The 14,761-nt window shown below is 40.8% G+C and overlaps 1 protein-coding gene and 1 long non-coding RNA gene across 5 annotated transcripts in view; one reads left to right on the forward strand and one right to left on the reverse strand.

Moving 5' to 3' along the window:
- The window catches only part of LOC140193903 (uncharacterized), a 54,117-nt gene that overhangs the window by 35,834 nt on the left and 3,522 nt on the right, over positions 1–14,761 (forward strand). The gene's annotated exons all lie outside the window — the stretch shown is intronic.
- lyst (lysosomal trafficking regulator) overlaps positions 4,140–14,761 on the reverse strand; it is a 291,632-nt gene continuing 281,010 nt past the window's right edge. For all 4 annotated transcript variants that reach the window (XM_072251045.1, XM_072251047.1, XM_072251049.1 and 1 more), the window contains 2 exons: positions 8,284–8,355; positions 4,140–5,708 (listed from right to left, as the gene is read on the reverse strand). In XM_072251045.1, coding sequence (XP_072107146.1) covers positions 5,570–5,708; positions 8,284–8,355 — 211 coding nt within the window. In that variant the 3' untranslated portion in view covers positions 4,140–5,569. The remainder of the gene's footprint in view (positions 5,709–8,283; positions 8,356–14,761) is intronic.

The raw sequence follows: 14,761 nt of genomic DNA on the forward strand, positions 1-14,761 counted from the left end.
GCAGTGTGAGCTAGTCAAGTTTGTCATGTGCACAAGTGCGGTGAGGTACAGGTGCAGTGAAAAACTTGCTTACGGCAGCATCACTGCAACGTCGATTCTTTCAGACGCACACAGAACGTCATTCAAAGTAAAGAAAATGCCTGCAGAAGACGTGAGCGCAAAACACAACACAAAGCCATTTCACTAGCCAAAGAGCTGGGATGGTCCCAGGTCACAGGAGCAGAAACAGTTCTCGTTGCCAGGAAGGCAGCAGCACGACTAATCGTTGTGAGATAGTGAAGAGGAGGAAAGACCTGAGTTTCATGACAATGAACTGAAGGTCACTGACCTGCAATGTTAGTTTCTTTCCACAAATACTGCCCGGCTTGCTGAGTGTTTCCTGCATTTTGTTTTTATTTCTGGGTTTCCTGTCCACAGAAATATGTAAAAAAAACACAGTGGAGATAATATACACAAAACGCCACAGCCACTCAGGTCAGGCAGTATCTAGTATGGAAAGGAGAGTCAACGTTTCAGGCTGAGACCCTTCACCAGGACAAAGAGGAAGCATTCCGCCATTACCTGAAACCATGAGGCTGTAGGGCAGGGCAGCATAGTGGTTAGCCGAATATTTCAGAGCTTGGAGTTCAATTCTGGCACCACCTGTAAGGAGTTTTTACATCCCTGTAGGTTAACCATAAATCTTCAGAGCAGATTTAAGCCATTTGAGTCTGCCATTTTGTCATGACAGATCCACTTTCCTCTCAGCCCCAATCTCTTCCTTCTCCCTGTATCCCTTCATGCTCTAATCAAGAATCTTATCAACTTCTGCCTTAAATATCCCAAATGACTTGGCCTCCACAGCCACCTGTGGCAACAAACTCCACAGATTCACCACTCTCTGGCTCAAGAAATGCCTTATCTCCATTCCAAATGGACGTCCATCAATTCTGAGGCTGTGTCCTCTGGTCTTAGACTCCCGCACCATAGGAAATATTCTCCACAAACAAGAAAATCTGCATATGCTGGAAATCAAAGTAATACACACAGAATGCTGGAGAAACCCAGCATGCCAAGCAGCATCTATGGAACAGAGAAAATTGTCAATGTTTTGGGCCAAGACACAGTGAAGGCTTTATAAGGCCTCACTTGGAGTACCGTGACCAGTTTTGGGCCCCATATCTAAGAAAAATTGTGCTGATATTGGAGAGGGCTCAAGGAGGTTCATGAAAATGATTTCAGGAAGAACAACCTGATGAAGGGTCTTGGCCCAAAACATCGACCATTTACTCTTTTCCATAGATGCTGCTTGGTCTGCCAACGTCCTCTCCACATCCACTCTATTGAGGCTTTTCAATATTTGATAGGTTTCAATGAGATCCCTCTCATTCTTCTAGATCCCAGTAACTAAAAGCCCAAAGCTATTAAACACTCCTCATAATTCTACCTTATGAACCTCCTCTGAACCTTCTCCAATGTCACCATATTCTTTCTTCCATAAGGAGCCCAAAATTGCTCGTGAGGCCTCACCAGTGCCTTATAAAGCCTCCACATTACATCCTTGCTGAGACCCTTCGTCAGCTGTTCCTCTAGCATTCTGTGTGTTGCTCTGGATTTTCAGCATTTGCAGAATCTCTTGTGGTCACGATGAACGGGTTGTAAAGAGTGTGCAGCACAAAGTACCCTACCATATCCACACTGCCCATCCAATCCAGTTTACCAACTTTTCGTATGTAGTCCAAAATGCCTTGGTGATTAAAGTATTCATCCAAATGTGTCTTAAAATGTTGTGAGAGAAATGTTGCTTTAGCCATCAGATCATGCATTGCAAATTTCAGCTTCCTCATATCTCACCTCAAACTCTTATTCCTCTGCATTTGGTTGTGTTGCTCATGATTTCCAGCACCTGTAGAATTTCCTGTGCTGATTCCTCGGCTATCTGGTCTTAGAGGACCTCACCACGGTAAAAGGCTTTTTGCAATCTAGCCCATCTGTGCTTCTCATTATGTTGTAATGTTCTCTCAGCACCACCCTCCCCCACCCTCTTATTCTCCAAGAATAATAAACCCATCCCATCCAATCTCTCCTCACAAGCAAAAACACTTGGGCAACATCTCTGCATTATCCTCTGTGCAATCAAGTCCTTCTCATAGTGGCACCTGTCCAGAAGTGTACAGAATGTAGGAGTCCACTTACTGTAAACACAATGTTGTGTGAATTGTAAAGAGAAATAATTTGTGAAACGTGGAGGTTGCTGGCAACTTATTGTTCATTTCTAACTGCCTTTGAACCTTGCATGCAGTTACGAGTCAGCTACGTGGAGTGCATCTAGAGTTACATGGAGACCAAACCAAGTGAGGAAAGCAGAATTCCTTCCCCAAAATCAAAGTCAAATTAATATCAAAGTATGCATATGTTACCATAAACTACCTTGAAAATCATTTTCTTTACAGGAAGGATAAAGAAATACAATAGAATTTACAAAAATAACTGTACACAAAGACTGACAAACAACCAATGTTAAAAAAAAGAGACAAATTGTGCAACAAAAATGTCAAGAACATAAATTGTGAAGAGTCTTTGAAAATGAGTCTGTAGGTTGTGGAATCAGTTCGGAGTTGTGGTGAGTGAAGTTATCCACATCAGTTCAAAAGTTTGATGGTTCTCGGGTAATAACTGTTCCTGAACCTGGTGATGTGGGACCAAAGGCTTCTGTATCACTATCTGTTGGTAGCTGTGACAGAGAATATGGCCTGGATGGTGGGGGTCCTTGATGATGAATGTTGTTCTCTTGTAACGGCAATCCATGTAGATAGATAGATAGATAGATATACTTTATTAATCCGGAGGGAAATTTGTTTTCGTTACAGCCGCACCAACCTAGAGCGTAAATATAGCAATACAAAACCCCCCCAACAATCAAACAACAAAATGCAAACTATTGCCAGATGGAAAATAAGTCCAGGACCAGTCTATTGGCTCAGGGTGCCTGACCCTCCACGGGAGGAGCTGCAAGTTCGATGGTCACAGGCAGGAACGACCTCCCGTGCCGCCAAGTGTTGTATCACAGTGGAATGTGGCCGAAGTCCGACAGTAAAAAGTTAAATATCCAGTCTGCAAACATGTCCCTCGATCATAATATGCCCTGGATTGCACCATCTGTTGTTAGCCAGAACAGTAAGCACCCTATTCCTCTACGCTTACCGCACTCAGTGCACTTCAGGTCAGGCGGAACGGTATTACCCACCGAACTCCTCTTCTCCAAAAGTCTCTGTTGTCTCGACCCGGTCCTCTTTCCTCGGCTTTGTGATCCCCCTCTGCAACCTCTGTGTGTTTTCCTCCGGATTTCAGCAGGGGTGTCCGCCGCTCTTCTCGCTAAACCGGCCGGCATTTGCTGGTCCGTGGAATACACAATGCGACCTTGCTTCTGTCCCGTGTCGGGATGTAACCATTTCCAGCGCTGAAGAAAACCCAAATAAAACTCTCTCGGTAATACCAGCATGTTAGAGAGGGTGCAGCTTCGACGTGTTATCGTGAGAAAAAATATACAAAAAATAATGTAAATTAAAAAGTAAGAAGCATAAAGTAAGAATAGATCGGAACGGCTGTACCAGGCTGCATGCACGACTGGTGCATGCGCACAGGTGTGATCAATGGTGAGGAGAGCTTTGCCTGGGATGGACTGAGCCATATCCACCACTTTCTGTAGACTTTTCTGTTCTAAGGCATTGGCGTTTTCGTATCAGGCCATGTTGCAAACAGTTAGGATACTCTCGAATGTGCATCTCTACAAGTTTGTCAATGTTTTCGGTGACGTGCCGAATCTACGCAAACTTCTTAGACAAGTAGAGACTCTGTTGTCCCTTCTTTGCGATGGCACCTACGTGCTAGCCCCAGGACAGAATCTGTTATGTTAATTTAAAGCTCGATTTTTAAAAACGATATGCAGTCTTTGTCTAGGATTACACAGTAGCTTTTTATAAATTCTAGAATTACTTAATACCTTGAATTAAAATCCCCAGCTGTCAAGATAGAATTTGAGCTCATGTTTGTGGATCAAAAATCTGACTGCCAGTCTTGTAACTTCACCTTCAGAGCTTCTTTATTAACATTTTGAAATGTAAGGAAGATTATGCCAACAATACACAAGTTGACAGTGAAGAAGGATGTAGGAAGATATTTATTTCTTCATTCTAATGGGTAGGATGCAATTCATTCCAGAGAAGTAGTTAAAAAGTAGCAGTTAGTGCAACACTTCAGCGTACAGTAATTAGGGTTCAAGTCCTGCCACTGTGTAAGGGCATCTGAGGAAATAAATGAAATGTAAGATGTGTGTCGAGGAGCACAGGAACCCCTAGAGTGCTTCAAGCTCTCGACCTTTGTCAACTTAAAAAAACTTTAAATGTTTAGAATAAAATTCTGATAGGAAAAAAAGATAGATATCTCAGGTTACAATTAATTTAATGTCCAAATATTCAGCACAAATACTTTGTACAGATATATAAGGAATAAGTACAAAATACAGCAAATGCTCACTTTCAAAGTCTGAGAACACTGGTTTTTTAAATTTTTAAATAAGTTACACGCTTGCAAAAGTTTTATATATCAGCAAAACAATTGACAAACTAGTTCAAAAAGTTTGTAAAATGCACATTTTCTAACACTTTTTAAATATGATTAAGGATCGTACACAAAAGACAACTTTCAGAGAGAAGTTGCAATCAAAATTGAGAATCTGTGCCCTTCAATTAAACAAGAGTGGTCATTTATTTATCACAAGTGGGGAGCAAACTAACTATAAACAATCTATTTGACACCAGTATTGTGTCTCCAATAAAGCCAACCCAATTTTCTGCATTGTTAGATGTACATCCACTCAGTTTAAGACAATATTTATCCTTTCATGCAATCTGGCAAGCACCAGCTAGGCGACTCTTCTCAAATTAGGGTCTGCTTAATGCTAGGTATAAAAAAAGTTACAATCTGGACCATATTATCAAATTATTACAAAGTGTGATTTTATTTCTGAGGAAAGGCATGAGAAATGACAGAGCTTGCAAAATGAATTGTAAACGTTCAAGGCAGATGCTGTGTGCACAGACATTGTTTTAAGGTGCTTTAACATAGATATTTCCATGCTCTTATGTAAGTGATTATTCTTCTATATCTAACCTGCTTGGTCTCATGCACATTGTATGCAAAACTTGGGAGATTTTCAAGTAGAAAATATTGCACTTTAAATCCAACAACCTTACACATTGCATAACTTACACCAAATTTAAATTGAGTTGCTGGGTTTTAGTAGTTCCAAACTGACTGTACTTAGAAGGACTGCATATCCCACAAAGTCAAGGAACAGACTGCAGAGATGAAATCTGCTTTGCTCAATAGTTTTCATGATTCCATTTTGTCCTGATTGATGAGGAGAACACCTGATCAGTTTGAGTAGTCTCTGCACTTGGAATATTTACATGTAGGAAGGAATTCTTCATTTTCCCAGTCTTCCCCTCATCCCACCGCCTCCCACAAGGGCACAACAGGCTCCATTACATGCACAGTGACTGGTACAATCATATTTGCAGGCTAGTTTTCATCCAGCCCCATAACTGCTTAGGAAGGGATAGAATATGGGGAGCTTCATCCGCTGTTGGTCTTTACGACACCATGCTATCACAGTCCCATCGATGTTTGCTGTATAGAGATGATGGCCGTCACAGGAGAAGGTCAGACTGTAAGAAAAAAAAGAATAAAACCGTGAAAGGGAACTTTATCAAAACATTGCTGGTGATTATTAAAGTTCAAAGTTAATTTGTTATCAAAGTATGTATATGTCACTATGTACTACTGAGATTCATTGAGATGCATGGTATCTGTTTGCTATCTGCAGCACAGTAAAAATTGCAATCAGAAACGTCAATTTAATTTTTCCATCTATTTTCTTATGTTTTATTTGGGCTCTACATCCAAGAAAGGCTGTGCTGGCATGAGAGAGGGTCCAGAGGAGATTTACAAGAATGATCCTTGTGATGAAAAGGTAGATATATGAGGAATGTTTGGCAGCTCTGGATTTGTACTCACTGGAATTTAGAAGAATGATGGGTATGTTTCCTATTGCGGGAGAATCTAAGACCAGAGGGCATAGCCTTGGAATGGAAGGGCATCGTTTTAGAACAGATATAAGAAGGAATTTCTTCAGCCAGAGGGTGGTGAATCTGTGGAATTCAACGCCACAGACAGCTGTAGAGGCCAAGTCACTGGGTATATTTGAACAAGAGGTAGTTGGTTCTTGATTAGTAAGCATGTCAAAGGTTACGGAGAGAAGGCAGGAGAGTGGGATTCAGAGACACAATTAAATCAGTCATGCTGGAATGGCGGAGCAGACTCAATGGACCAAATGACCTAATTCTACTTCCATGTCTAATGGTCTTAGATCCTTTTTAACCTTCTTGCACCCAAGCACAAAATGTTATAACAAATTTGAATGACTTAACAGGAATCATGGTGACCTTGGTGTCAGATTGGATTTCCTGTTGTGTTTTTTTTATTCATTTACTTTAATTGTATTTTTTCTGGGTGATCAGCCAAAAACAAATGTAGCAGAAATCTGGCAAAGAGTGATCACTGGAGTTTACTTTCTTCTAAACAACAGTTTCCAATTTGGCAGCTTTCAGATAACAACTTCTATTTGCATAGCAATTTTAACACAGAAAACATTCCAAGACTCTTTATGGAGGTGTAATCAAACAGAATATGACACCAAGATACTTAAGAGGATTGTGGAAAAAAAAATACAGAAAACATCGAGGATACTTAGCAGGTCAGGTTGCATATGTGGAGACAGGAATACAGTTAACGTTTCAGCTCAATAACCTTTCAAAGGGTTGTAAACTCAGCTAGCCCCATCATGGGCACTAGCCTCCTCATCATCAAAGACACCTTCAAAAGGCAATGCCTCAAGAAGGTGGCATCCATTATTACTGACCTTCACCACCCAGTTCATGCCCTCTTCTCATTATTACCATCAGGGTGCAGATACAGGAGCCTAAAGACACACACTGAGCAGTTTAGGAACAGCCTCCTCCTCGCTGCCATCTGATTTCTGAATGGGCCATGAACACTACCTCACCTTTTGCACTACTTTTTTTTATATTTCATATTGTAACATAGTAATTTGTTGCCACTGTCACAAAACCACACATTTCACAACACATCAGTGAAAATAAATTAGATTCTGATTAAAAATAAATTGGAAGTGAAACCTGTTTAAATTTGTAGAGGAACGGCATGAACAAAGGGAATGATTGTTTTAAAATGGATACCATACATACCAAGTGGTACAAGTGGCAGTGACAGCTGGGAGTGGGTGTTAAAGTCTTGTTAATCACACAAAATCATTTAAAATATGTCTGGTCTATAACTTTTCTTAATCTTTTGAAACATTATTGAACTGGATCATTATTTTTGTTTCTCTCCCCATAGATGCTGCCTTACCTGCTGAGTATTTCAAGTGTTTTGTTTTTATTTTAGATTATTAGCATCTGCAGTTATTTTTCCTTGAGATAGAGAGCCAAGTGAAATATTGATTAAAGAATTAGAATTTAAAGAGTGTCTTAAGAAAAGAGACAATAAAATTAAAGAGGGAATTGTAGAGCTTAGGACCAAGGCCCAAGACATTACCAAGTAAAACAGATGATTCACAGGAGATATGGATAAATGGTGCAACAGTCATTTCTTGACCACACCCATTGAAATTGGGTTCTCCCTGAGGAACTCCTGTTCTAATGTCCATTCCTAGAACATGGGATAGGCTAGAATTTTAAGTGTCACAAAGCACAGAAACAGGCCCATTGAGTCCATACTAACCATCAAGCGGTCATTCAAACTAAACCAATAATATTCTCCCCACATTCCCATCAATTCCCTCAGATTCTGCTGTTCATATACACACAAAGGACAATTTTCTTGCCACAACTAACCTAATGATACGCATGACCTTGGGATGTGTGAGGAAACCAAACTCCTAGAAGAAATCTATGGGGTCACAGGGAGAAGGTGCAAGCTCCGCAGCCAGCACAGAAGTTCAGGATTGAATCTGGGTCACTGTACGTAGCTGCGAGGCAGGAGTTCTTGTATCTATATCACCGTGCTGCCAGTCTAGATAGACATCACTTGCATAAGACTACTCCAGCACTGAATGTGGCACCAAACAGCCAAACATGGATCAATGTAGTTGTGAGAAGGAATTTAAGTTCCCACTAAAGAAGGTTTTCTTTCTCACTTCGATAACAGTTTGCTTATTCTTACCTGATGATAGGTCGGTTTGACTTAGGGAAGATAATTTCTCGAACAGGTTTCAAGTCCCAAGTACTCCACAGCCTGCACAATACAAAAAGGGTTTCCTATTTATCATGTCAACTTCATTTCTGTTTTGAAACTATGAGTTGCACGAACAAGTTGGAGTTTAGTTGGTCCAGAGATACCAAAAAATACAAGTAGTTTTACACGTTCTCAGGAGATGACGATTAGCAGCAAGATTACTGTGAAATTGTTTGTATCAGATCACTGAATCTGCTACCTCGTGAGAGATGTCAATTATTTTAATCAGACTACTAGCTAGATCAAAAGAGAAAGAAATTTGATCAGAGCACTTCACAGAACAATAGTCCTGCCGAATACCTTTACTCAATTATCCACTAGAATTTGTTATTGAACTGTTTAACCTACCTTTGGGAGTTACAAAGTAAAGTCCTGTTTATACTGTCATATGTTAACAACAGGCAATCAATCGAAAATGGAATAGTTTCAACCCCCTGACGTCACAGAACCAAAACATGAGCTACCGTCAAGGTTGGAAGGTCAAAAGGGGTTTGCAGACACATGACATGGTATCAACAGAGAGAAGATTTTTCTTTTAGGGCATCCTTCAGAAACCCAAAGCAATTCTGTGCACGGATCTTTGTTACATTCCACCACAAGAAAAGATCATATACAGTGGTGATAGAAAGTTTGTAAGCCCTGTAAAATTTTCTCTATTTCTACATAAATGACCTAAAATGTGATCAGATCTTCATGCAGTCCTAAAACTAAATAAAGAGAACCCAATTAAATAAATAACACAGAAACATTATTACTTGCTCATTTAGTTATTGAGAAAAATGCTCCTATATTACAAGTATTTGTTGGAAAATTTATGTGAACCTTTGCTTTCAGTAATTGGTGTGACCCCCTTGTACAGCAATAACTTCAACCAAACATTTCTAGTAATTGTTGATCAGTCCTGCACATCAGCTTGGAAGAATTTTAGGCCATTCCTCCTTACAAAACTGCTTCAACCCTGGGATGTTGGTGGGATTCCTTGCATGAACTGCTTGCTTCAGGTCCTCCACAACATTTCTATAGGATTAAGGTCAGGACTTTGACTCGGCCATTCCAAAGCACAAATTTTCTTCTTTTTAAACCATTCTGTTGTTGACTTACTCTTGTCTTTCGTATCATTGTCTTGCCACATTATCCAACTTCTATTAACATTCAGGTGTTGGACTGCTACCCTGACATTCTCCTGTAAAATGCCTTGATACAATTTTGAATTCATTATTCCCTCATTGTCCAGGCTCTGAGGCAGCAAAGCAGCACCAAACCAAGATGTTCCTTCCACCATGCTTCACAGTTGGGATGAGGTTTTGGTGTTAGTGTGCAGTGCTCTTTGTCCTCCAAACATAGCAGTGTGCATTTCTGCCAAGAAATTAAACTTCTGTCTCATATGTCCACAGAACGTTGTCCCAGAAGTGTTGTGGAACAGCCAGGTGATCTTTTGCAAACTTGGACGTGCAGCAATGTTGTTTTTTGGAGAGCAGTGGTTTCCTCTGTGTTGTCCTTCCATGATACCATTCTTGTACAATGTTTTTCTTACAGTAGACATACGAACAGAGACTTCAGCAAGTTTGAGAGATCTCTGCAGGTCTTTTGCTGTTACCCTTGGGTTCTATTTCACCTCCTTCAGTATTGCATGTTGTGCTCTTGTTGTGATCTTTACAGGACATCCACTCCTAGGGAGAGTACCAACAGTACTGAGTTTCTTCCATTTGAAGTCAATTTCTCTTGCTGTAGACTGATGAACTCAGGTCTTTAGAAATGCTTTTGTAGCCTTTTCCAGCTTCGTGCATCTCTACAGTTCTTTTTCTAAGGTTCTCTGAAAGTTGTTTTGAATGAGACTTTGTGCACATAAACAATCTTTCTTGAGAAGAGCAGGCTCTGTCAGTATCTGACATTGTGTGCCTTTTTTATAGGGCAGGGCACCTGTACAACCCACACCTCCAATCTCATCTCATTGATTGGAACACCTGACTATAAATAGCATTTGAAGAACACATTAACCCATAGGTTCATATACTTTTTCCAACAAATAGATGTAATACTGGATCATTTTTCTCAATAAATAAATGCACAAGTATAATTTTCTTGTTATTTATTTAATTGGATCCTCTCTATCTAGTTTTAGGACTTATGTGAAGATCTGATCACACCCTAGGTCATATTTATGCAGAGATAAGAGAAAATTCTACAGGGTTCACAAACAATCTAGCACCACTTTATACTGCACAATCTAGACAGTTGGGCAGAAAAACGAAGAATAAGAATAGTGATTTCATTCAGAGAAGTATGAGGTAGCGCATTTGTGGATGTGTGTCAAGGGATGGGGACGTACACTCAGTGGCCGCTTTAGTTGGTACATTGCTTGTTAGATATTTGCATTAATCTGCCAAACACGTGGCAGAATCTCATTACATAAAAGCATGCAGATATGGTCAAGAGGTTCAGTTGTTGTTCAGACCAAACATCAGAATAGGGAAGGAATGACCTTGACCGTGCAATGATTGTTGGCGGGCTGGTTTGAGCATCTCAGAAACTTTTGGTCTGGGAATTTCACACACAACAGTGTCTAACGTTTACAGAGAATGGTACCAAAAAAAAAAACATCTAGTGAGTGGCAGTTATGTGGGTGTTAATACCATGTTAATGAGAGAGGTCAGAGGAGAATGGCCAAGCTGATTTAAGCTAACAGGAAGGTGACAGTAACTCAAATAATGACACATTACAACGGTGGTGTGCAGAAAAGCATCTCTGAATGAACAACACTTTGAACCTTAAAGTGGATGGGCTATTGCAGAAGACCACACCAGGTTCCACTCCACAGTTGCCAAATAAAATAGCCACTGAGTGTACAATAAATTGGTAAGCAGTGAGTGGTATCTTGGAGATGGAGTTGAAACCTTGAAATTCACATCCACAATCCTTATTAAAATCAATAAGTTGACTAAAAAAGTTAATGGAATACTTTACGAGGCTACAGAATACTAGTTAGACCAGAGATTCAATGCCATGTACACTTCTGGTCACCTCATTACAAGAAAGACACAATTGTTTTAGAGAGGGTGCAGAGGAAATTTGTATGGCATTGCCAGTACTGGAAAGATTAAAGTTTAAAGATTAGTTTTATTTGTCTCATGTACATCAAAACATACATTGAAATGCATTGTTTGCACCAAAACAAATCAGCGAGGATTGTGCTAGGCAGCTGCAAGTATCACCATGCTTCCAGCACCATCATAGCATGCCCACAACTTACTAACCCTAACCAATACGTCTCTAGAATGTGGGAGGAAACCAGAACGCATGATCATGAGGGGAACATACAAATGCCTTACAGACAGTGGTAGGAATAGAACCCTGATCTTTTAGCTGGTACTGTTAAGCATTACACTAACCGTTATGCTACTGTGCTGAAAGGAAAGATTGGATAAACTAGGGTTGACTTCTTTGGAATAGAGGGGATTGAGGACAGAAATTATTGTTAATAAAATTATTGACCAAGAGAGAGCAAATAAAAATGATCCATTTTCCTGACAAAGATTTCAAAAATTAGGTGGCTTAGACCTAAAGCAAGTGGTTGGAGGATTAGAAGGAAGTTGGAGAGTGAAGACTCAAAGCAAAGTAGATGACATGTGCCTTCAGGAAGGCAGAGGTCGACCACTCTCCAGTGCGCATCAATGGCTTTACTGTAGAGAGGATGAAGAACACGAAGTTCCTTGGTGTGCACAAAACAGACGATCTAACCTGGACCCACAACATCTCCTCACCAGTCAAGGCAGCACAGCAGATTCTACACTTTCAGAGGAGATTGAGGCATTCAAGGCTTCCTGCCCCCATTATAACAAAATTCTACAGGAGCACCATCGAGTGTGTCCTGTCTGGCTGCATCATGTGGTAAAGAAGCTGCAAGGCATTGGATTACAAGATCTTATAGGTCTTAAAGCCGCCAAGAGGATCACTGAGTTCTCCCTCCCCCTATTTGTGTCATTTACTGGGAGCTTTGCAGATGAGGGGTTGAGGCATTATTGAGGATCCCTACCACCCATCCCACAACCCCTTTGACCCACTACCATCAGGAAAGAGATACAGCAGCATCAGGAACAGGAGTGCCAGACTGAGTAACAGCTTCTTCCCTCAGGGTGTCAGACTAATGAATACCCTGCCACCACCGAGGTCTCGTCACTAGGCAAGTGAGCTGTTTACCGTACTGTTTAATGTTTACTTGTGCTGCACAATAAATGCATTTTGAATTGTATTTTATTAACTTACTTATGGGAATATTTTGGTTTATGTGTTGTGTGTGAAACTTGTTTTGTGGGGGTACTGTGGTCTAGAGGAACATTGTTCCATTTGGTTTTATACATACAGGTTTTCCCCGCCATCCAAAGCATTCCTATGCAACGGTTCGTAAGCCGAAATGTCATAAAGCGAAGAAGCAATTACCATTTATATGGGAAAATTTTGTGAACGTTCACAGACCCAAAAATAAATCATGCCAAACACATAAAGCCTAAAATAGCAGTAACATATAGTAAAAGCAGGAATGATATGATAAATACACAGCCTATACAAAGAAGAAATACTTTTCCACAATCATTACCGCACTGTTCTCCATAGCGAAAATCTCAAGCAAGCACCGTCGGCAGAAAATCTCACGCAAGCACTCTTGGCAAAAACACGGCGCAAGTGCTTTCCAGTAACCTTTAAACTATGAAGCTGCCAAATCATACCAAATAATATGTAAAAATACACAGTCTATATAAAGTAGAAGTAATGTATGTACAGTGTAGTGTCACTTACCGGAATCGGAAAGACAGCGCCGAGCACTTTGATGATGGTGTGTTAGGCTGAGTCGGAGTGTGGGTGGTGCAGTGGCCCCCACCCTCCAGGCCGCCGAGCGATACATTGCCGCAAAGCATGCAGGGGTGCAGCGGTAGCCGGGAGGCACCCAACACATCTTTAAGAAAAAAGCCGAAATAAACATGCTAATTAATTAGGTGCTGCCCGGCACGTAAATGTTGGCGCAGATTAGAGGCGATTGCCGATTGCATCGTCTCTGATCTGGGCCGACAATTACGTGTCGGCGGCACCTAATTAATTAGCATGTTTATTTCGGCTTTTTTCTTAAAGTTGTGCTGTGTGCTTCCCGGCTACCGTTACATTCTCGGTGAATTGGTATCTGTCCGTGGCCTGGGGGTTGGGGTGGTGGGACATTGGGGTGTCATCTTCTATCTCTGCCTGCCTTGATGTCGAAGGTCGAGGTTCGTCGTCTGCTGTGGCTGATGTGGAAGGCTTGCTTGACTGCTGAGCCTCGCGCATTTTTCTATCATACAGTTCTTTGTAAGGACTCAAACCATATTGCAAATATCCCCTAAACTGAAATTAAAGTCGTACTTTATCATTACTCATTCGGTTTGATTATTATCCTTTTTTCTTCCAATTGCATCAGCTCTTCATCTGTCAGATCTTGGTCATGGGATGCCAAAACCTCTTCAACATCATGTTCGTCAGCTTCCACAAGCCAAACTCACTTTGTCCTTACTTTGTTCACCACGATCGAAACGCTTAATTATGTCTAGTTTTATGCTAAGTGTAACAGCCGTACGAGCTCTTTTAGGCTTTTCCGATACCATAGAACTCATCTTGCAAACGACTGCTCACAGGCATGTGTTTAATCAATGCCGGTGAGAATGCAGTTCCAAATCCGGGGGAGAGCGGCTGCTCGGGGTGCGCGCTGCCTTTTATCGGGCGCTTTTTTCGCACGCTGATTTTTTTATCGCGCGCTGCTTTTTTTTCCCCGTAACAGTGAAAACACCTTCTGAAAGCGAAAACAGGGTACTAATGTAGGTCTTTCGTAACAGGTTTCGTAAAGCGAACGTTCGAAAAGCGGGGGACACACACACATATATACAGTCAGATGACAATAAACTTGAACTTGAAGATAAGGAAAACATTTTTACCCAAAAACTGGTAGGAATCTGTAATTCATTACCCATACAGTGATAGACACAGAATTCTTCATCATATGTAAACAATGCTTGGATTATGCACCTGAAGAGCAGTGTGACCTGCAGGTCCACAAATCTAGTGCTGGAGGGCGGATTTGACAGGGTAACATTTTCTCAATTTCTAAAAGACATTGGGCTCCATGTCTCCTTATGACATCGGTGGAGTTATTCAAAATAACAGTGCTTCAGACAAGATCCTTATGTAAAAAATCTACTCAAGCAGGATGAGGCTATGAGAAGCGATTACAATCAGATCATTCAGTGAAGCTTAAACCTGGCAAAGTTAAATCTTTGATCAGCTCTTCTCCCCTTGGAAAAACTAGTACCCAGGAGTGCAAATGAGCCACAAATCAGAAGACAAATGTTGGTATTATAACTGTGTGTTAAAATAGTTCTCCTCATCT

Source organism: Mobula birostris, chromosome 2 (genome assembly GCF_030028105.1).
Source record: "Mobula birostris isolate sMobBir1 chromosome 2, sMobBir1.hap1, whole genome shotgun sequence".
NCBI classification, from domain to species: Eukaryota; Metazoa; Chordata; class Chondrichthyes; order Myliobatiformes; family Myliobatidae; genus Mobula; species Mobula birostris.